The 23,429-nt window shown below is 41.6% G+C and overlaps 1 protein-coding gene across 3 annotated transcripts in view; it reads right to left on the minus strand.

Annotated features, from left to right (window-relative positions):
- Positions 1–202: 202 nt before the first annotated feature.
- LOC134617563 (gastrula zinc finger protein XlCGF57.1-like) overlaps positions 203–23,429 on the minus strand; it is a 28,736-nt gene continuing 5,509 nt past the window's right edge. For 2 of the 3 annotated variants that reach the window (XM_063462845.1, XM_063462846.1), the window contains exons 2-3: positions 7,524–7,874; positions 203–6,145 (exon numbers count right to left, since the gene is read on the minus strand). In XM_063462845.1, the coding sequence (XP_063318915.1) occupies positions 4,620–6,145; positions 7,524–7,874 (1,877 nt within the window). In that variant the 3' untranslated portion in view covers positions 203–4,619. Of the gene's footprint in view, positions 6,146–7,523; positions 7,875–14,666; positions 15,154–15,262; positions 16,196–16,292; positions 16,509–23,429 lie in introns of those variants that run through there. The other variant, XM_063462847.1, reaches the window with a different exon arrangement.

The raw sequence follows: 23,429 nt of genomic DNA on the forward strand, positions 1-23,429 counted from the left end.
AAAAGTCCCTGCATGTTATAAATGAACTGTTCCTCATTTTAAAAAGAATTTGAATGAATGCATATTGAAGACTAATTGCTTGCAGCTTCAAAATGTAGCATGTTCTTATTTATAGTATGATATCGTATAATATAGTATGTTATTCTTACACAATTTCTTTATGAATATTTATTGTTAGAATACATATTTTGGATCACAAAAACAAGTACTGAACACTTTGTACTATATCATCATTTAGTTATGATGATGCTCATTGTTACAATAGTCATTTTCATATACATTTCTTAAACATCATTTTGAATTCGTATTGGAAAGACTCATTTTGGAAAGCGTTGTAAAAAAGAACAAAAAAACATTTGTACTTCACTTATATAGCACGCTTGACAATACTGCAGATAATGTGTACACATCTTCAGTATGCTAGCCTCACACTGAAACACAGTTTATATAATTGAACAGATACAAAATGAAACAGGTTCTAAAACATTAAAGTCTAGTTATCAGGGAGAACTCTATGGTTTCTTTGCATCATAATTCTAACACTACTGAGGTAGAAAGAAAACTACCAGATTTAGACAGTTACACCTCTGACATGTATTGACAAAAAATACACTTGTGGAATTTTGTACATTCCATTTTTCAATAAAAATAACATTCAAAAAGTTTGTTTTGCTCTCATAAAGAAAACAAATCCTAGATGTCATGCAGTCATGCAGATGCATGCCATAAGCTGAAGAACTCTCACTCTGTTCTCAATTTTATTATACTGCCAAATTTCCATCATTACTGAAAAAAAAAAAGGGGGGTCATTAACTCCAGAACTTACATTGCCGGTAACCTGGTAATAGATTATAGTAGCAAAAACAAGCCCAAGGTTTAAATTGTTGAATCTAGGACGAAATTTTAAGTTAAAGTTTAGACCTGTTAACACACACACACACACACACACACACACACACACACACACACACACACACACACACACACACACACACACACACACACACACACACACACAAGCTTCTTTATATTTTGTTTACAAGTAAGGCAAAAACAAAGTCTTTAGGAAAAGTTGCTGTTCAAGCACAGCTTTTGAGAACAACATCAAAAGCTTTTCTTTTGATGTTGGCTGCCTTTTGTTTCATTCGCTGCCAACACAATCCCTGGATTCTGGGATTGTGCTCCACTGTGTGCTAAAAAGGTATGGTTTTATTGGTTTATTCACTGGTTTGGAATCACCGAGCCTCAGTTACAAACAGTGCAAATGCACAAATTTTTTACAGGAAAATCTGTGATTTATCAATATTTTCATAACTGAATTTCTTTGTATTTTGCAAACAAATTATTATAGCCTTATTTACAGTTTTCCAAATGATCATATACCACAAAATAAATAGCACAGGTAAAGAAAACAAAAACACTAAATGAAAACAGTGTATTCAGTGCATGTATAAACTGACAGCTTAGAGTACCCAGCCTTCTTGGAGTACCTGGGTGTGGTGCTTGAGGGTCGTCCTACTGTGAGACTGCAATGCTCATGTGGGCAACGAAAGTGAGACCTGGAGGGGCGTGATTGGGAGGAATGGCCTGCCAGATCTGAACTTGAGCGGTGTTCAATTCAATTCAATTCAATTTTATTTATACAGCGCCAAATCACAACAGTCACCTCAAAGCGTTTTATATTACAAGGTAGACCCTACAATAAGTGTTGTGTTGACTTCTGTGCAAATAACAATTTGTCCATAACAAACACAATGTTCGAACATAAGGACGGACTGTGGCACCAGGACACCCTAGGCCGCAGGTTGATGATCGACTTTGTAATCCTATCATCAGGGTGGCTGTAGCTCAGGCGGTAGAACTTTTACAAGTTGTGTAAAGCGCTTTGAGTGCTCAGAAGAGTAGAAAAGTACTATATAAGAACCAGTCCATTTACCATCTTTGGCTATATGTTCTGGACACTCAGGTGAAGAGAGGCGCTGATCACCACCTGGTGAGTTGGATCAGGTGGTGGACGAGATCTGTGGGGCACATGAATATATAGTGATGTTGTGCTGGGAATGCCACATCTTCAACTCCCACCTTGAGCAGAACTTTGACAGCATTCCAAAGGATGCTGGGGAGAAGAGTCCTATTGGGATTGATTACCAATTGAATTGAATTTTTTTGATTGATTGGTACCAACGGGCCAAGTGGAAAAACTGGACCAGTTCTTTATCCTCTCAAGGATACTTGAGGGTGCATGGGAGTTTGCCCAACCAGTCTACATGTGTTTTGTGGACCTGGAGAAGGCATTCGACTATTTCTTAGTGTTGTGTGGGAGGTGCTTCAGGAATAAGGGGTGTCTGGCCTGTTGCTATTAGCCATTCAGTCCTTATATGACTGTTGCAATTGCGCGGTCCACATTGCCGGCAATAAATCAGACTAGTTCTTGGAGGGTGTTGCCAGAGCTGCAATTTTTCAGTGATTCCATTCATAATTTTTATGAACAGAATTTCTAGGAATAGCCAAGTGGCAGAAGGCTTCCACTTGTGCGGCCTCAGAATCTCATTCTGCTTTTGCAGATAATGTGGTTCTGCTGGATTCATCAGGTGGGGGCCTCCAGCCTGCACCGGAGTGGTTTGCAGTTGAATGTGAAGCAGTGGAAATGAGAATCAGCACCTCCAAATCCGAGGACATGGTCCTCAGCTGGAAAGGGTGGATTGCCCACTCTGCCCCAAGGAGAGGAGTATAAGTATTGAAGTCTTGGGGAGAGGGGAACGTGAGATCGACAGACAGATTGGTGCTGCGGCTTCAGTGATGTGGACGCTGTACCTGTTCGTAATGGTCTGCGTCCCTAACCCTCAACTATGGTCACAAGCTTTGATGGCGGAATAAGCTTTCTCCAAAGGGTGGCTGGCTTCTCCCTTAGAGAAAGGGTGAAGAGTTCGGCCATCCGGGGGGGGCTCAGAGTAAAGCTGCTACACCTCCATATTGAAAGGCGGCAGTTCAGGTGGTAAGGGCAGCGCCTCCTTGGTGAGACAGAGGGGCAGACCCAGGAATCCTAAAGAGATTAGGAGGAGGTGGCTGGGGAGAGGGAGCTGCTGCCCCCCGCGACCCCGGATAAGCGCAAACAAACAAACAAAAAATATATGGATGCAAAGAGGTGTGGGAGTCAACCTTCATCCACTCATTTTCTTCCACTTATGTGGGACAGGGTCATGGGGCACAGGCCTAAGCAGAGCAGCCCAGACCTCCCTCAACCCTGCTACCTCCTCCAGCTTATTTGAGGGAACACCAAACCCGTCTTTACCACAACAGAGTGGCGGGCAGCATCCACAGCCTCATCTATTAATTTAAAAATATTCCATTAATCTGTGTTTTATTGTTTCTTAAAAGTTCTTATTTTTCCACTGAAAATGACTTCTACCATTGCTGGATGTGATCATTTACAATATATATATTTTTGGTACTACACCCTTGATGCTGAAGAATCTGGATTTTCTGTTTTCATTGCAGTGAGCTTCTCATATGAGGCTGACAGATTACGCCGTGTGGTCCTTGTCCTCCGTCTGTTAGTCTTTTGTCTGTTAGTCATAGCGCCTTTTTCAAATTTTCTTTCTTACTTGAGCGACAATAAGTGTTTCAGAAGAAATGAACTCCTGCTATTTCAGACTCAGTATCGCTTTTTATTTATCTTTAAAAAGTCATCACTCCCGTGGAAACACTTTGGAAAGCTTCCACCTTGGACCTCAGACATTTTTATTTAATTTTGTACAGTCACACTCTCCTTATTTCCTGCCTAGAGGTGCAGGCTTCTCTCTTCTCTCTTTACCACATCATCACCACTTTCTCCACTTCATCTGGAGGGAAATGCATCCTTATGTAGAAAATTGGGGCGGGTCAGTCTGCAGATAGTATGCAAACTGTATGGAGATTCTACAAGGCTGTTGATTCCAAACACTTCAGATTTATTAACATAAGCAGTAAGAACTAAATAGGCCGGTTGTATGTTTTATAAATCCAACAATAATTTTGCTTGGGAACTTTTTTTTTTGTATTACACAGAGTAATTCTACGTAAACATTAGTAAATGAGGCCCAGTGTCATGCTGACACTTTACAGCTTTACAGATGCACAGACACTTCTTTAATAGGTTCATAATTTCATCAGTTTTGACAAGACTGCCAACATCAGTGGCTGAAATGCAGCTCCAAACCAAAACAGAGTCCCCACTGTGTTTAACGATGGCTGTAAAACACTCACTGTTGTCTCTTCTTGACCTTCTTCATACACACTAGCAAGCTGAATTTTTCACATTTGGACCTATCGCTCCATAAGACTTGTGGAGGATTTTCTCCCCGCTTTCCTTCGATTGGCTTCTTGACACATTTCCTGTTTCTGACGATGCATCTCTCCCCGACCATTTCTTAATAACATGTGACATAATTATTTGAATACAATTTCTCTTTGCCATGTGATTTGTATCAATGTTTCAGTGACAATTACTTTGACATCTTCACCATTTTGCAGTTTTATATGCTTTGACAATGGTGGCATTGAACCTCATGGAATGAACCTCTTCTTGCAGGTTTTACAAACATACTTCCTCTCACTTGTGCAACTTTTTGTGTACACTGTCAGTCACTACTTTGACCACATCTTGTTGTAGTTTCGTTAAATTTCATCCCCTCACCCATGTGGATTCTTGTTTGATCCGTCACAGAACTGAAACCTTTGCCGGGAGATTTGCAAAGGTGCTGCCTCTCAGCTGTGTGATTTTTCACGTGAACACTCCCACCACTTTGAGTAAAAACTTCTCCAAATGTTTTGCAAGAACTCTCACTTGTGTGAGACCCCATGTGGACAGTCAAATGACTATTTTGACTGAAAGTCTTACCACAAGTTTTGCAAGAATATGGCCTTTCACCTGTGTGAGTTCTCATGTGGACATTCAAATGACTGTTCTGACTGAAGCTTTTACCACAGGTTACACAGGAATAGGGCTTATCACCTGTGTGAGTCCTTATGTGGACAGTTAAATCCCTCATTTGGACAAAACCTTTTCCACATGTTTTACAAGAATACGGCTTCTCACCTGTGTGAGTTCTTGTGTGCCTTTGCAACTTTGATAAGCAGGTAAATTTTTTCCCACATGCGTTGCATTGATAAGGCTTTATACGTGTGTGAGTTTTCATGTGGGCAGTCAAATTACCGCTTTGTGTAAATCTTTTTCCACACGTGGCACAAGAATATGGCTTCTCACCTGTGTGAAACCTAACATGACGTATCAAATTTGACGCGTCCCTAAACGGTTTCCCACAGATCTTGCAGGGATAGGGCTTCTCACCTGTGTGGGTTCTCATGTGGTTCAGTACTTTGTCACGTCTTCTGAAATTTTTCCCACATGCTTCACAAGAATATGGCTTTTCACCCGTGTGAGTGCTTATGTGGCTCTTCAACTTTTCCAAGCGGATAAATCTTTTTCCACAAGTGTTGCAGTGGTAAGGTTTTATACCTGTATGCGTTGCCATGTGCACAGTTAAATTGCCTTTATGATAAAATCTCTTCCCACAAGTTTCGCAAGAATGTCGCTTCTCACCTGTGTGATATCTAATGTGACATATCAGATTTGATCTGTCACTAAATGCTTTCCCACAGATGTTACAGGCAAAAGGCTTTTCACCGGTGTGAGTTCTTACATGGACCAACATGTTATCCTTTCTCCTGAATCTTTTCCCACATGCGTCGCAAGAGAAAGGCTTCTCACCTGTGTGAATGCTCGTGTGTACTTTCAATGTTGAAATGTATTTAAATGTCTTCCCACAGGTGTTACAAGAATATGGTTTCTCATCTGTTCTTCCCTGGCATAGAGAGTCGTGAGAAAGAAGCTGGCTGTTTGGCTCTTCTTTACAGGAACTCTGTTCCTCAAAAACTGAAGAGATCATGAAGGGATTGGTTTGCTGCTCCAGTACAAGCTGCTCTCCCTCCAGTACAAGCTGCTCTCCCTCCAGTACAAGCTGCTCTCCCTCCTGATTTGTGAAGAGTTCCTCCTCTTCCTCTTTTATTTGTAGAAGTCCTAGGTCCTGCTGGTTCAGACCAGATTTATTCTCCAGGTTAAAGAGCCATTTGTCATCGAAAATGTCCTCCTTGCATGCATAGTGGTCTAAAGGAATAAAGGGACACATAAAAAACATTACTACTGTGATGAGAGGTAAATACATTTTTCACCACCAATAATGACCTTAGACATTGTTGTATTTGGTGTATGATATTGTGACTTTTTTCTATCAGTTCACCATCTAAATGTATTTGCTTCCACCAATTTGTGTGTGTGCAGGTGAGGCTGACAGCTGAGGCTTGTGAGTTAATAAACACAAGCCTGCAGTCCGCGAGTCCTCTGTTGGGATAGTATGAGTAGTATGAGGTAATTAAGATATAATGGGGCCTGATGATTCAAGACTTCGTAGGTGAGAAGAAGGATTTTAAATTCAATTATGGATTTAATAGGTAGTCAGTAAGGACAACCCAGCATGGGAGAAATAGTTCCTATTTCTAGTTCCTGTTAGTGCTGCTGTACGTTTGCTGCAGTGTCTTAGATCCACTTATGCTTTTCTGGGAACCTTTAAAATAGCCAACAACAAGGAGTCAATATAGTTCAGCCTTGAAGTAACAAATGTGTGCTGTAGTTTTTCACCATCACCATTAACTCGGACATTAAAGGACATATGCTGGTTAAAAATGACTCCGAGACTCTTCAGTGTTTCTGGAGTCGTTGTGTTAATCCAAAGTAAATGTCATGTTTCTAAAGCTCCATTTTGTCTAAATTTAGGAGAAAAACAATTACTGGACATGCAGACCTTTATGTCTTTCAAACAAACCTGCAGTTTAACTGATTTCTGTTATCAGGTCTCATTTTTTAAAAATAAATAGGTAGGCTGGAAATCAATCTGTAATGACCTGAGGCAGCTTTATCAGCTAAAGGCTTTGAAAGTAATGGTTAATTTACAGCAGCATAAAAACCCGTGGTACATAATGTTTTTAATACTGATAAAATGATCACTTTTAATATCAATGCATTGTATTTCTATTGGGTCTAATAGACACACTGATGGTTTGGAGAGATTGAAAGAAGCAGTCTAAATAAAAATCAGTGGATGTTTAAGTTGAATACTTGAAACTGCATCTCATGGAAGGATGTGATCGTTTCCTCTCTTGAATGGCTAAATTCTTTTGCTTGTGAAGAATTTCATGAAGTTATGACTACTTAAAGTTAATAGGTTATTGGGCTGTGCAGAGCTCTGACTGTCAGCATAGCTATGGTGCAGAAAAGAGGAGAGAAGTGGTTTTTATTAGTGAGCGAGTTTTTGTTAGAAAGGAACAAACTACTTTTCCAGGACAAACTCTAAGTTAGAGTTATCTCCATGAAGGCATGTGTTGGTGAGTTATATGAAGGAAATATCAGCCAAACTGCTTTGATTTGCCATTTTCTTTCTTTTTAGTAGTAATGTTACATTCACGCTGAGGAATGGGAACATTGTAACCTTTGTTTCCGTGTTGTCTCTTCTTTGGCTTCAGCTTTGTGCTGGTGTCCACACGGTTGTCTACTTCCTGGTAATGATTCTTAGATCCAGGAGAGCTGTGACAGATGAACTGGTCAGAACTTATTTCGGGTTCATTATCATCACTTTCCTCATTAGTGCAAGGCACCATGAAGGTGTCAGTTTCCTGCTTCAGTAAAAGCTGTTCTTCATTCTCAGTGAAGCAGTGTTCCTCGTGTTCCTCTTTAATCAGCAGAGGAACCGTTTCCTCCTGGTCCAAACTGGAGATGCTCTCCTCATTGCAGAGCTGCTGGTCTGTGAGAACCTCCGTATTGTAGACATGTTGTGGAAGATCTTCAGAAAAAAGAAATAAAAAGGTACACATGACAAAGGTTACTCCTGTGATCATTGGACATTCATGTTAGTGACAGAAACAGGTTTCTTTATGATAAAACAACAATAAAAATGCAAAATTTAAGGTTCTACAGTGAGAGCATGCTGCTCACACTGTTTCATCAATTGTTGGACAGCTTTAATTGAAGCAGCTTTTTAAAAATGTACATTAACCATCCATTTCTGTTCTCAAACTGATCTCCCTGTTGGAGCTCAGTGTGGGGGGGGAGTTATTTTTTCTCCTCGTCTTTCTTCATGTTGTGCATTTTCTATGGTTTCGGTTCGGGTTGCTGCTCGTGTGGTCGAGCGGCCAGTGCTACCTAGCCTGACCTGTTTCCCCAATGTGATGTTTGTGTATTGTATGTATGGTTGGCAAGGTATCATCTACCTTAATTGCCCCTTGGGATAAATAAAGTCTCTCTGACTGAAATACAGATCTTTTTGTTCTTGTCCTCCATTTTTAGCCTAAATTAATTGGACAAATTTTCAAGAAATCTTTTTGATACTTGATGAAAATCGTTTGCAGTGAATGTCTAAAGTCCAAGAACTTCTCAAAGGACTCCGAATTCACAAACAGGCTGCTCCTGGTGCCAGGTATTAGCCTTAGCACCAGTTTGCGGGCCTCTCTTGCTCGTGTTGTTGGTCCTTGAGCCGCCAAGTGGAAACATACAAAGAGCTGAAGTGAACCCGAGGGTTAAAAACAATGAGGTGGTCACTGGTTTTCCCACGGGGGTGAGACCTGTGTTCCCTCTGTCCGACACAAACATGATGGACACATGGATACATTTGCTGGACTATAAATCCTGCTGAAGAGAGCTCTCACCATCATCAGCATTACAGCAAATTTTTTTGTCACACTTTGGGTGAATTAGGTGACAATTCAAAAGGCTCACAGATGGCCAACGACCTCCAAACCCCAAATATCACCGTGTATGTCCGGCTGTGAGTGTAACGCAGTACGTGGGCCTCTTTGCAGGAAGTACAACATTTTGTCCTTTAATAAAATTAATCACAGAAGATTTTTTTAGACTACTGTTAAAATCCAGTTCTTAAAAGTATCAAGTCCAGTGTTTATTAATAAAACTGGTGTTAATTACAATTTCAACATGATGATGTCTTGAGTGTAACTTGAAAATAAGCTGAAGTTATTACTGGAATGATCTGACAGGTCAAAATATGCCTGTTTAGTTTATTTAGCTTCGCCCAGAAAGACTTGCTGCAGAGAATAACTCTTGGACCGGCTCCATGTTTCCCTGGATAAGCTGGTGGAGCCGGTGAGAGGAAGGTCTGAGCGTCCCTGCTGCTGCACCCACTACCCGACGTCAGGTCAGTGGAAGGAAGCAGCTGGATGATTTCTTATTGAAATGGTTTTTCGAACAGCATGCATCAATCATAACGCACAGCACGATGTGCCACACGCTTCAAATGTTATTTGTTGTCATATTTTAGTAATATGCAAACATCTTTTGTAGTAACATGTTTTCATGTTTGACATCAGTTTATTGTGTTTTTCCTCTTGGGTGTCTGTCTGCAGTATAGTGTGTAATGCTCATAATGCACAATGCCAGGTATGAAGAATGTGATTAGTTGTTCAAATGTTATTCGTTTTTGACATGTTTACTTAACGGTTTTCAAATGTAACATAATATCTGAGTGTTTCTTAGTTTTAGACGAGTCAGTCTGTTTTTCTTTTCTTAATCGACTAAGACGTCAGGAACATCCCTGGCTTCCAGTGGAGAGCTGTGTTTATGAAAAATCCAATATCACTCTTATTACCCTGGTGTGTTTCTGACTCTCCTCAGAGCACACGCTCCTCTTACAATTAGTTTCAGCAAAATTGTAAATCAAGTAGGAAAATTACATTTATGGAATTGACAGAGTCTAGACATTATTTTATCGGCAGTCCTCTAATGACCCGTTTTCTGAAAGGCACCATGTGGTTGCTTTGTTTAGTGCCATGTCGCACATTCACAGCTCCCACAAAGCTCACCCTGAACTCACCCCACAACAGCTGATTAAAGTCACCCACCCATATCTACACTGCTCTAATACACTTCACATTTGGATGGCTGCTAGGTTAAAACAGGGTTTGGAAAAACATTCCTCTTCTGGTACAGCATTGGACTGAAAATGATTTTAAAATCAGCCAGTGGCCAAAGAACAAAAAAATATATCGCAGTAGGTGAAACTGTGGCCTCTCCTATGCAAAGTATACATAAACCCTGAGCAGGTTAAGACTTTTGCACAATATTGAGTTTTTATACTTTACCAGTCTTGGTAGCCGGGAATCGGTCCGCCAGGACCATCGCTCCTGGCCGCCGCCCGACTCACATTGCACCGACCCCTATGGTGCCTCCTGCGTGTGGTGGGCCTGCAGGAAGATGGGCCCATGTCCCCTTTTCGGGCTGTGCCCGGCCGGGCCCCATGGACTAAGGCCCGGCCACCAGACGCTCGCTCTCGGGCACCCTCCAAGTGGAGGAGTTTAGGTATCTTGGGGTCTTGTTCACGAGTGATGGGGGGAGCCGGAGATCAACAGACGGATTGGTGCAGTGATGTGGACGCTGTACCGGTCCGTCTGTCGTGGTGAAGAGAGAGCTGAGTGTAAAAGCAAAGCTCTCAATTTACCGGTCGATCTACGTCCCTACCCTCACCTATGATCACGAGCTGTGGATAGTGACCGAAAGAACGAGATCGCGAATACAAGTGGCGGAAATGAGCTTCCTCCGAAGGGTGGCTGGCATCTCCCTTAGAGATAGGGTGAGAAGTTCGGCCATTCGGGAGGGGCTCAGAGTAGAGCCGCTGCTCCTCCACATTGAAAGGAGCCAGCCGAGTGGTTCGGGCATCTGACAAGGATGCCCCCTGGGAGCCTCCTGGGTGAGGTTTTCCGGGCAGGCCCCAGGGCAGGCCCAGGACACGCTGGAGAGATTATATCTCTTGGCTGGCCTGGGAATACCTTGGCTGGCCTGGTGCATGTTGGAGTCTGCTTAAGCTGGAGGAGGTGGCTGGGAAGAGGGAGGCCTGGGCTTCTCTGCTTAGGCTGCTGCCCCCGCGACCTGGCTCCGGATAAGCGGAAGAAGATGGATGGATGGATATATTTTACCAGGTGAAAATATTTAAGAATGAAAGCTCTCAAAGAGAACATCCCAACAATCATCCTCCATGGAGCAAGCATTTAGGTACTCGTGCACTACACAAGTAGTTACCTGCACGAGTAGGTTTTTTTTGAAGAAAGCATCATCTGTTGTTGACACTCAGCAAAGCGGTGTGTTTATAGTGGATGTAGAGCTGCAGCCACTCACTACTGTATTAACTCAATTATAAAACATCATCGTTGCAAACTCTTTGCTTCAGTGCTCACCCGACGGCACGTATATGAACACGCCGTCGGGGCTGAAAGCCGACAGCTCACTGACTCTGATGCGGCGGGTCCGCGCTGTGTTTACGTCTTTTTTGCGCTAGATTCTGATGCTGCAGGTTTTATCTCTCTCCAACCAAAATTCACTGAAGCAGCAGCAAAAGAAGATCCAAACTACGCTTCACATTTGATAAATGTTGTCATTTATTCCCTCTGACTTTTGCTGTTTTGCTTCCACCACGATAAAAACTTCATGCACAGCTCTCTCTCTCTCTCAAATCTCTGTTTTCTGCATTATTCATTCACTTATTACCCACCAGTCTACCGTTGTTTACAGCGCTGTCGGCCGCTGTCTTTTTTTTCTTTTTTTTACTTAAATGACCTCGGACGAGAAAGCCTCATTTCTGCTGTTCAATACTGAAGAAATTTAAACTTTTTAAAATTATGCAATATTGCAGAATATTTTTACCGTTATCTGCTATACAAAGCCAGGCCAGGAAAATCTCCTTCATGTTTTACTGAGTTTTATCCTCAGTTACTTTGACACAAAGGCATCTGCTGTGATGCTCACACCTCTGATGAAGTCTCACATGTATCAGTACGGATAAATGATCAGAATTATAATATTTCTGACTGTCTGAGGCAAAATTGAATCGAATCGAATGGATAATAGAAATCAGTGTTGATACCCAGCCCTAGTGAGCAGCCTAGGCCCGACAAAAGTGGATGTAGTTGTGGGTAATAAGAAAAGATGAAAAGAACGATTGATAACTTTTTTGTTAAGTCAAGGCCTGATCCGTCTGAAATTCATAGCCAGCTCTGACACGGAGCCATCAACCTCTGAACGCTGAAAAAGCACAGTGTATCCAGAAAACAGATAATATGCAGTGATAAATGCACTGCCCAAGTCTCCCCTCTCCCCACTGCCTTTCAGCGGCAGCAGCAAACAGGTCGTCAGAGGCCGATGTGATGGTTAAGTTTAACATTGTCTACAATATTGCCAAAGAGTGCCAACACACTTTAAGCACAAGCAGTTTTTCAGTAACTTATCTTTCTTGTAGAAATGTGCTCTAAATAAAGAACTTTGTGTTGACATGATTGTTAGTTAATCATTTACAAATCAATATTGTCTGAATGGACAGCAATTTTCCCCAAAAAAAGTGCACATGTAAAACTGCGGTGTTCAGCAATACGGTTGAAAAATTTGGGTGCGCCTAACTTTTGTGCTGGTGCATGTTGGAGTCAAATTGTTAAATGTTGTCACTGTGTTACTTAAATTTGTAAGTCTTGGTTCAAACTGTATGATCAAAGACATTCTTCTGTTTCTGTTGACCTCCCCAGTCTGTTGGTGGGGGAGGCTGTAGTGTTTTATTATAGGCACATCCTATGTGAGGGTTCTGTTTTCTTGGTTAGTAAACTTCCTGCTTTTATGACCCTTTTGTGGGCAGGAGGTCACACAAACGCACCCCCAAACACAAACACACACACACACATGCATACACACACATTCTCGCACATACATGCACACACGCACACACACGCAGTGTTTTAACCTTTTGTGACCATGGGTTTTTTTTTTTTACAATGGGTGGTGCTTGTGTGTACTGTAACGGTTTTCAATAAAAGGCGGCAAGCGGAGGCCGGGGTCGAAGTGGTCTGACCGAGGGCAGAAGGGCTGCTCTGAGATCCTTCCCTTGCGCAAGTAAAATCGCTGTTTCTTCTTGCTTCCTTGTCGTTAACAGGAATAAGTTTCTAAACCAGCGGGGCCTGTGGAACGCAGACCCAACAGTTCACCAGTGCAACCGCAGCAAAAAGTTAGTCCAGAGCCCTGACCTGCAATACAAACATGTTTAGGAGCCCACACAGCTGCTAGGAGATGATGCAGAGGTGGAGCTGTTACCGAGATGGTGAGCTCAAGTGGAGTGAAAGAAATTAACGTCCAAAACAGCAGCACCATTTCTGTAATCACCATGTAAACCTTTAGTTAAAAAGCTGGCAGAAAACCTTCAAGAAACCACCCGATCAACAAACTCATGAAGAAAAACAAACTTTGTAGCTGTTTGCTGTACTGAGTGAGTATCTACAGTAAAGCTACAGAGGCATTAAATACGCAGACAAACTCAGTCTGATACATTGTTGCTGAAAACCGACAGCATGCAGTGACCTGCAACACCTGCAACAAACAGGGGTGAGTCCAAAGGGGGGTATGGGGTGTACTTAACCATATTTATTTCAAGGCTTTTTTTAACATTAATTTTCAGATATAAAGTGAAATATTACAAAATATTATATTAATGAAATTGTAGCAATATTTAAAAAAAATAAATAAAAATAAAAGATTTTTTTCCACAGACTAATAAAAATGAAAAAGTGCTGGTAAAACTCTAAGTCACTGAACTGGGGCTGTTAAGCTGGACACTGAATTATTATCAACATTAATTTAACATCTGCGCCATTATAACTGTTTTCTAGCACACACACACAGAGACACACACAGTCAAGTGTTTTTGCCTCCTACTAATATAAGAAAGAAAGATTATATATTTAATTTTTATTTTATTACTAGAATATGTATCTTACTGTACTTGAGATCATTTTTATTTAAAAATAAAATTTGAAAAAACTATTTAACACTAGAATTACTGAGCCTTTTTTTCCCTGGTGCAACTCCCTACTACTAGATTTACTAGCCTGCGCAAATTTGCGTAAATTCCCCCCGACCTTAACACCTCTTGGCACCCCGCTGAGATTTTCACAGGTCTTCAGCTCCATTGTTCTCCTGCTTTTGTTGTGCAAACACACCCTCCCCCAACCCCTAACCATGAGAGATTCAGGTCTTTCCTTCCCTGCAAGGCTACTTTCCTTCCTTACCTGCAGCGTACTATACACCATGGTAGTTTCTATGTGCAATATTTCTCATATGCAATATTAGTTCTTGTCAATCCTTGTCACTACATTGCATGCCTGTCCATAAACATATATACACAGAGTTGTACATATATTTATATATTTATATAGCTACACCTTTTATAATATGCATAAAGTCTAGTTATACACACAGACACATCTATATCACATACATATATATACATATATATATATATATATATATATATACATACACACGGATAGATAGATATGTATGTGTGTGTGTGTATACATACACCAAAATTTTTTGAATACTCGTGTCCATATATATGTTTCCAGATTGTTTGTATAGTGCACTTTCTATACCGTGCTCTGTCCACTTTTTTGCAATGACAATGCAGATTTTACACTTGTGGGACAAATAAATGCAGATTTGCTGTGTGTGTGTGCGTGCGTGCATGCGTGCGTGCGTGCGTGTGTGTGTTTGTGCAACAGTGGCATTTGTTTACTCAGATCCAAGGCAGGCCAAACCTCTGTGTTACAACCTACATACAAAAGACACACATTCACAATATATGGGTACACAAGTCTGTTTTATTTCAAAGTGTTTCAAACTTTACAGCGTTTGCAGACCCAGTGTCCATCATCCCTGCATTTGGCACAGGTAAATTTCTGACATGTTGCACAGGTAAACCTGCTGCGATTCCTGTTGCAGCTCTCTTGCACCTGGCACTGCGTTGTCTTTACAGTCCCTGGCACAGGAGCTGCAGCAGCTTTAGCAGCCTGCCTCTGTGCTAATATTTCCTTGTGCTGCATGAATCGGCAACGAAGTTGCTGAGCTAGAAGACTCAGAAACAATCTTCTTTTGCCTGTCCACCCTGTACATGCCTTGTACAAAATGTAGGCATTCACTGCCGCCAGGTCCAGCATATTGTAGAAAACCGCTACTGGCCACCTGCGTGTTGCTGATCTTACAGAATACATCCGTGCCATTTGGTCCAACACGTCTACACCACACTGTAAAAGCAGAGAGAGTCATGAGTATATGTTTTTTTCTATAGGCATGTATAGCACACATCAGAAAACATTGTAGCACTGGTGTAAAATTGTACACACATTCACATACCTTCATGTGGTTATAGTCTGTTATCGTGTTGGGTTTCCTCTTTCTGCCGTCACCGATCGTCACGTCTTGGTGCATGGAACTTAGAAGACACACAGTCTTGGTTTTTTTAGGTGCATAAACTGTCAAGGAGACACTGCCACTTCTAAGCACTGAAGTGGAGAATACCTCTCGCTTTGCAGTATCTTTTCCAAGTTGAGGAAGTTCACGCCGGACTTTATTCACCGTGCCCAGTAACGTTGTTTTGCGCTGCAGCAGTCTGTGCGACAGTGACAGTGAAGTAAAGAAATTGTCCGTTGTGACGTTTCTCCCATCATCCAAAAACGGCTCCATCAGTTTCATGACCACGTTCTCTGCCAGCCTCTCTCCCTTCTGACGACTGGGGTCCTTTCCCAAGTAAGGAGATGCACTGCAGACATATTTGGTGTCCAAATCCGTGGCCATCCAGAACTTGATCCCAAATTTGTCTGGCTTGGTTGCGATATACTGTGTGAATGGACAACGAACCTTGGTAGGGAACAGCTGTTCATCTATGGTCATGTGTTCCCCTGGAGTGAAACTCTTAGATCAGTTCTCGTTGAAGCGTGTCCAGATGTCGGAGATTGCCGCAAATTTGTCTGTTTTCACCCGTTCTGCCCGCGTGTCCCTGTCATCAAATCGAAGGTGTTGCATAATTGAAATGAATCTATCTCGGGGCATTGTCTCTTTGATTACTGGTACCAGAAATCCTTCTGACCAGCAATCCACAATGGCACCAACAGGACACATGATTGCTCTTACAAACAGGATTGAAATGAATGCCATCAGTTCATGAACTGACAAATTCCAGTCCGGCTCTGTTCTGCGGGCTTGATGTACCGTGCACTCTCTGATGGTCTGCAGCATTCCCACGTCTAACAGGCAAAGGAAGCTTTGGAGCACACTTGTAATCTTGCGCTGTCGGAAGATAAACAAATAGAGAATGGTAAATTCACATGAACCTCACTCTAAATGGGTTTATATAAATATCATATCTACTATGGCAGTGACAAACCTTAGCAGACTCTGTGGGTCCAGCTTGCGCAGTGAAGCACGAACGATTTGCTACTGCACTGGGCATTCCAATGTCCTCCTCAACCCACACAGTGCTGTCTTTTGCCGTGTGGCTCTGGCTGGGCTTCCCAGTATCACGGGGCCTCTTCTGTGGAGGCATGTTGGGTTCTTGTTCCGTCTCCTTTTCAGATTCTTCTGAGGAGGTATCAGTGGCCTGCTGGACAAATGAAACCTCTCCTCCATCAGAATCTGCTTCGTCCATTTCCTGAAGCAAGGCCAAAGCCTGTTGCGCGGAGAGGTTCTTCCTGCGTGGCAGTGATACGGAGGCCATCCTGATGTGCGTTCTCAGAAATGTGAACAAGAAATGATTCTCCCGCCTGGGTCGGTCTGCTTTTATGCACAGCACTGTGCTGTAGTCAAGCAATACCACTCCCTCACATACACAGTGACGATGGAACAATGGAAGATCTGTGCTGAGAGTCAAGGAAGGTGTGAATGTGTGTCTTTTATATTTGCAGGTCAGTCAATGTGTGGGATATTTTGTATAGATACGGCAGGCATTTCTGAAAGTTGTAACACAGAGGTTTGGCCTGCCTTGGATCTGAGCAACTCTGAGTGAGCAAATGCAAATGTGCCAGGCCTCAAGGATAATGGGTGGTTTGCACAACAAAAGCTGGAGGAGAAACGAGCTGACGACCTGTGAAAATCTCAGCAGGGGTGATTAACACCTCGGGACTTGCACCAGAAAATAAAAAAGCCAGTAATTCTAGGGGGTGTTGGGTTTAGGGAGGTTACGCAAATTTGCGCAGGTTTAGTAAATCTAGTGTTAAATATGCCATGTAAATACTAGATTAGTTTTCTGACAGATGTTGTTTGCAGTTAAAACTTAAGACACTGTAATTTGGAAAATGGAAACCAATGAGCAGCTCATTTTAAAACACGGGTGTTTTCTCTACTTTGAATACTTATTTCTCATTAATAAGGCAAAAGTATTTCTTATCCAATTACTCGATAAATCGACTGTATCTGTGCAGGTACATTTTCCCCAAGTGCTTTTTTAACCCTGGAAGACATTTTCAATGTAGCATTTCTAAATATATTAGTTTTTTGTACATCTGTTTATAAAGCCATCTTGCGTCACAAAAAGATGCCTTAAATAATGTTTTATTACTAAAAGAAATCCTGTCCACCCAACACCAACACATCTCAGACATCTTCAGGCTCTCTGCCCTTTGTGTGTTTTGGACCAGCACTTATGACATCAGTACTTGGCAATGTTCCCTCTAATTTTTCATGTGTCTGAGCGAACACACAAACTCCCTGAGCGATCCCTTGGACCACTGTGAGCAACAGCAGACGTGTGCACTGTGGTCACGCCAGCATCTAATCCATCCAAGTTACATGGTTTATTAAAATAATCAAATTACAGCATTTATGTTAGACTACTTTTAATTAACTGCTTTAGCCCACTTACAATGAAAATGTAAAAAAATCTTGTTCATGACCTGTGTAGTATGTTAACACTATTGGAAGTAAAAATAACTTGAACTCCAATTTTGAAAACACAACTTTTTTTTTTTTTTTTTTTTTTTTACAAAGCTCTGACTTGTATTATGAGTCTGAGTCTGTGGTCTGGGAGAGAGTCCTGTAACTCTGTCTGCAAAATACAGGATATAATGACCAATGTTGGGCAATTAATTATATAGTTACTTCTTCAATAAAGTAACTGAGTTTTGCAAACAACAAAGTTTTTTGCAGCTGTTTACCTAAAAATGCAGCCAAGGCGTTTTTAAATAAACATTTCAAACTATTTACAGAACAATCAGCTGTTCTGCATCAAATTTGATGCCACACAAATTATTTGTGCCACTCCAAAAATAATTTCTGTCCACTATGAGATAAAGAAGAACAACAGCCTGATACCTGCAGGTCTGACAACAGGAGATGTATCACTGCTGTAACACCTGTAACATTCAGCAGTCGCCTCATTGTTCTGACACACACAACAAAACTATTGACTACACTACACACTAACTACACAAGATTTGTGCTAAACGTCGCAAATCTCTCACATCTCAAAACACCACCGTCACTCCTAAAACTTCCCCCTTCCTAAACAACTAAATGCCATGTTGCCATATCATTTTTTGATTGGTCGACATGGTACGTATTTCCACCAATAGGAAAGGGTGGGGGTTGGGAGAGGGGCTGTTTTTGCTCACAGGCGGAGAGTTCGAGCGTTTTCCTTATAAAACGCTGTTTTTACTGTTTCTTCCCGCAGTAAATATAAACAACGATAGAAAAAAACCAAACATTGCATATATTTTTTTATCATAACTCTGGTTTTACGTGGCCTATCAACACAACTTAAAAACTGGTATAAAGTCCACACTTTTCCCGTCAATTGTTCCATCTGTCCTGCTCACATCTCCAATGGTTGTACACGTTGCCGGTGTCGGCACGCTGTCATAGCCTGTCAACGACGTTGATTAGCTGCGTATATACGAATGTGAATCGCATCATTGCCTGGAGCAGCCAGTCACCGGTCACTTACTGACTCACACTGCAAAACAGAATGAATTGTTAACATATTTATTTTAATTGCAATTCAGGTTAGATTTTTTTTGTGCGCAACACAGATTTTCTGTGCGCAGAGACCGTGCCAGCAGTGCCCGATTGCGCACGCGCGCAGCTTTGAGGGAACATTGGTACTTGGCATCATTATTTTAACAAAACAGAGACTTCTCACCAACTATAACTGCTAAACATACGAAATGTCACAAATCTCAAAACCTGCCATCGATACTGTCCTCTCCTTTGCCATCACTCCCACAACTTTCTTCTTTTCCTCAGCAACCAAAGGCCATGTATAAGTTTGTGATTGGTTGAAGGGGGCGATTTTGTTCCCGCTCACATGCACTTTCTGCTTCTAAGGGCTTTCCTGTTTTTACCATTTGTTCCTGCACCAATCCCATTATTTATTATAAGCCTATTTTTACTTTGCTTACCAACACAATTTAAAAACTGGTTTATAGTATGAAGTTCGCATATTCGACAAAAGTCCTGAATCGGTCATGTGCTTTGGAGCGCGGGCACATCCATCAACTCTACAAGGTTAACTCTGTAATCATCAAAGCTTGTTACGTTCAAACTGAGGGCTATCTTCCAATGTACACACACTAACAGTCCAGCAAAGGTTTGAGCTGTCTGAACATCATGCCAAAAATAACCAAAGACATTTAGACTTGAGAAAAATAACTTTTGTTGCTCACAAATCAGGAGATGGCTAAAAGTTATTACAGCGTTTCCAGGTTTAAAGAATTGGAATTAGAAGCAACATCAAGAAATGTAAAGTGTGCCACACAATACAGAAAATGCCTGAAGAAAGATCCAGTGGTCTAAAGACCCAGAACAGCTGCCGAGACACTTGAGTGAATGACTTAGCCACGTTGTGAAAAGTAGATTCAAAGAATACAATCACTAAAACCCAGACAATGGACTGCAACGTCTCCCTCACCCTCAAGCCAGAATGAAGTACGCTAAGGACAACATGGAGAAAGATTATGCATATTGGAAATGCCTCCTGTGGGCAGATGACATGAAACTAGAGCTCTTTGGCCGTAGAGACGCCGCTTATGTTTGGAGAAAACAAGGAGTGCATACAACCCAAAGAACACTGTTCCCACAGTGAAACACAGAGAAACGCAGAAACAGTGAAACACAGTGAAACACAGAGAACCACAGTGAAACACAGTGAAACACAGTGAAACACAGAGAAACACAGAGAACCACAGTGAAACACAGAGAACCACAGTGAAACACAGAGAACCACAGTGAAACACAGAGAAACACAGAGAACCACAGTGAAACACAGAGAACCACAGTGAAACACAGAGAACCACAGTGAAACACAGAGAACCACAGTGAAACACAGAGAACCACAGTGAAACACAGAGAACCACAGTGAAACACAGAGAAACACAGTGAAACACTGAGAAACACAGTGAAACACAGAGAAACACAGAAACACGGTGAAACACAGAAACACAGTGAAACACAGAAACACAGTGAAACACACAGAAACACAGTGAAACACACAGAAACACAGTGAAACACACAGAAACACAGTGAAACACACAGAAACACAGTGAAACACAGAGAAACACAGAAACACAGTGAAACACAGAAAAACACAGTGAAACACAGGGGTGGGTGTTTTTTAGTGACTCTGGAACTAAGAATCTTGCCTTTGTTATGCAGAAAGGAAGATGTGTGAAGACTTGTGAAGATGCTTCTGGTGAAGAATTACCTCCAAAAGACCAAAGTGTTTGTCACTGACTGGCCTGCAGAAAGCCCGGCTTGAAAACCATTGAAAATATGCAGGATGAACAAAGATCAAGGTCCATGCCAGAGGAATATTAAATCTGCCGAGCTTGAAGCTTGAAAGATTCGCCAAAGAAGAATGGGCTGTGATAGTTCAGGGGATATGTGTAAGCCTTGTTAAAAACACAGGCCACCACAACACAGTCACGTCCCTGTATGCCTGCTGTTAGGGCGCAGGAACCTGCTGGACAATACGAGCACATAAGCACTGACACAGGAAGTGCTTTTGTGTGTGTGCCTGTGTTTAATTGTGTAATTTCTGTAACTGTGAGATATGTGCTGCTACCTATCTTGGCAGGTCTCCCTTGAAAAAGAGGTTTTTAATCTCAATGGGATCTTCCTGGTTAAATTAAAAATAGAGGAAGGGAAGAAGTTAAAAACTGGACACAGAGACGTCTGAGTGTTTGTGTCTCTGTGTAATCTGTAAAGCTCTGAGCTTCTGTACTCATGCATCAATAAAACAACCATAAAACCAACACAGTCGTACACGTCTGCACCAGAACAGCTTATCTTCCATTATTACCAACTCAGCCTGACTCGACTCTGTTACTGTTGTTTTTAATTACTATTAAATACTAGAGATGGACCGATCCGATATTACGTATCGGTATCGGTCCGATACTGACCTAAATTACTGGATCGGATATCGGCGAGAAATAAAAAATGTAATCCGATCCATTAAATATCAAAAAAGCACCTCACAAAACTTGGTAACTCGTAACTCGGCTCATAACCGTAGCACGTCGCAGCAGTATGCGTCACGTGATAGAGCGGCTGTGTGTAACCAGCATTTCATCTCCGAGGAAGTTATCCCAGAGAGAAGTAAAGCAAGTGTGTAAGTTCATCTCTGAATGTTTGTAAAGCGTTCCCATGTGAAGCTTAACAACCGATATATGGAGCAACTGCCTCTCTCTCTCCCCTTCCTGCTACTACTTCAATCGTGAAACTGCTTAATGATCAGCTGATTGGCTTTTATAATAATAATAATAATAATACATTTTATTTATAGGCGCCTTTCAGACCCTCAAGGTCACCTTACAGTAGCACATAAACAATACCATAAAAAACATTAAAAAAGATGTATATATAGCAAACATGGTAGATAAAATTTAGACATAAACAATCATAAAAGTATAAAAGCAAATATAAAAACTGAGCAAGGTAAAAATGGCCTAAGACAGATCAGGTGTATGCAATTCTGAACAGATGGGTTTTGAGTAGTGATTTAAAAGAGGTGAGACAGTGTGTGGTCCGTAGAGCAAGGGGAAGTGCATTCCAAAGTCTCGGGGCAGAACAACTAAAGGCTCTGAGTCCCATGGTAGCCAGGCGAGCAGGTGGAACTGACAGAAGGGAAGCTGAAGAAGAGCGGAGTGTACGAAGTGGTGAGTATGTATGGAGAAGATTGGATAGATATGGAGGAGCGAGGTTATGAAGCGCTTTGAAAGTGAGAAGCAGGATCTTGAAATTGACACGGAGGTGAATTGGGAGCCAATGGAGCTGTTTAAGAACAGGTGTTATGTGTTCAGTGGATCTAGTTCTGGAAATAATACGAGCAGCTGTATTTTGAACCAACTGCAGTTTATGGAGGGATTTATGAGGTAGACCATAGAGAAGAGAGTTACAGTAATCCAGACGAGATGTGACAAGAGCATTGACAAGTATGGCGGTACTGTGTGGTGTGAGTGAGGGACGAAGACGGTTAATATTACGGAGATGAAAGTAGGAAGACCGAGTGATATTATTTATATGTGCTGTGAAGGACAGAGTGCTATCGAGAATGACACCAAGACTCTTAACCTGAGGGGAGGATGTGACAACAGAGTTATCAATGGATAATGAAGGACTGGTTGGAACTGTAGTCAGTTTTGATCTGGTGCCTATTAAAATGAATTCTGTTTTATTGCCATTAAGTTTAAGAAAGTTGTGGGTAAACCAGACCTTGATTTCACTTAAACAGTCAGAAATGGATGTAGGTGGGAGAGTAGCTGTGGGTTTGGAGGATAGGTAGAGCTGGGTGTCATCTGCGTAGCAGTGAAACTGGATGTTATGCTTCCTAAAAATATTACCTAGGGGTAGGAGATAGATGATAAAAAGTAAAGGACCCAGGACAGAGCCTTGGGGTACACCGGAATTAACTGGAGTAGATACTGATCTGTGAGGGAGTAATTGAACAAACTGTGAGCGGCCAGAGAGATAAGAAGTAAACCAGGCGAGTACTGTACCATTGATGCCAATAGATGCTAATCTGTGAAGGAGGATGCGGTGGGAGATAGTATCGAAAGCTGCTGTAAGGTCAAGGAGAATGAGGATGAATATAAGTCCAGAATCAGCTGCAAGCAGAAGATCATTGGTGATTTTTACTAGGGCTGTTTCTGTACTGTGATATGAACGGAAGCCGGACTGAAACTGTTCGTACAAGTTATTTCCAATAAGATGATGATGAACCTGTGCAGCCACTATCTTTTCAAGAATTTTTGCTAGGAAAGGGAGATTTGAAATTGGCCTGAAATTATTTAGATTGGAGGGATCTGAACCATTCTTTTTCAGTATTGGAGTTATTATTGCAGTTTTAAGAGAAGAAGGAACAGAACCAGATATAAGAGAGGAGTGTACGATATTAGCAATAAGTGGGGCAAGAGACGGGAATGAGAGTTTAACAAGATTTGTCGGCAGTGGATCAAGTTTACATGATGATGACTTTAAGTTAGTAATTATGGAAGATAGCTGAGTTATTGTGGGAAGTTCAAAATTGGAT

This window comes from Pelmatolapia mariae, linkage group LG18 (assembly GCF_036321145.2).
Source record: "Pelmatolapia mariae isolate MD_Pm_ZW linkage group LG18, Pm_UMD_F_2, whole genome shotgun sequence".
In the NCBI taxonomy this organism is placed as follows: domain Eukaryota; kingdom Metazoa; phylum Chordata; class Actinopteri; order Cichliformes; family Cichlidae; genus Pelmatolapia; species Pelmatolapia mariae.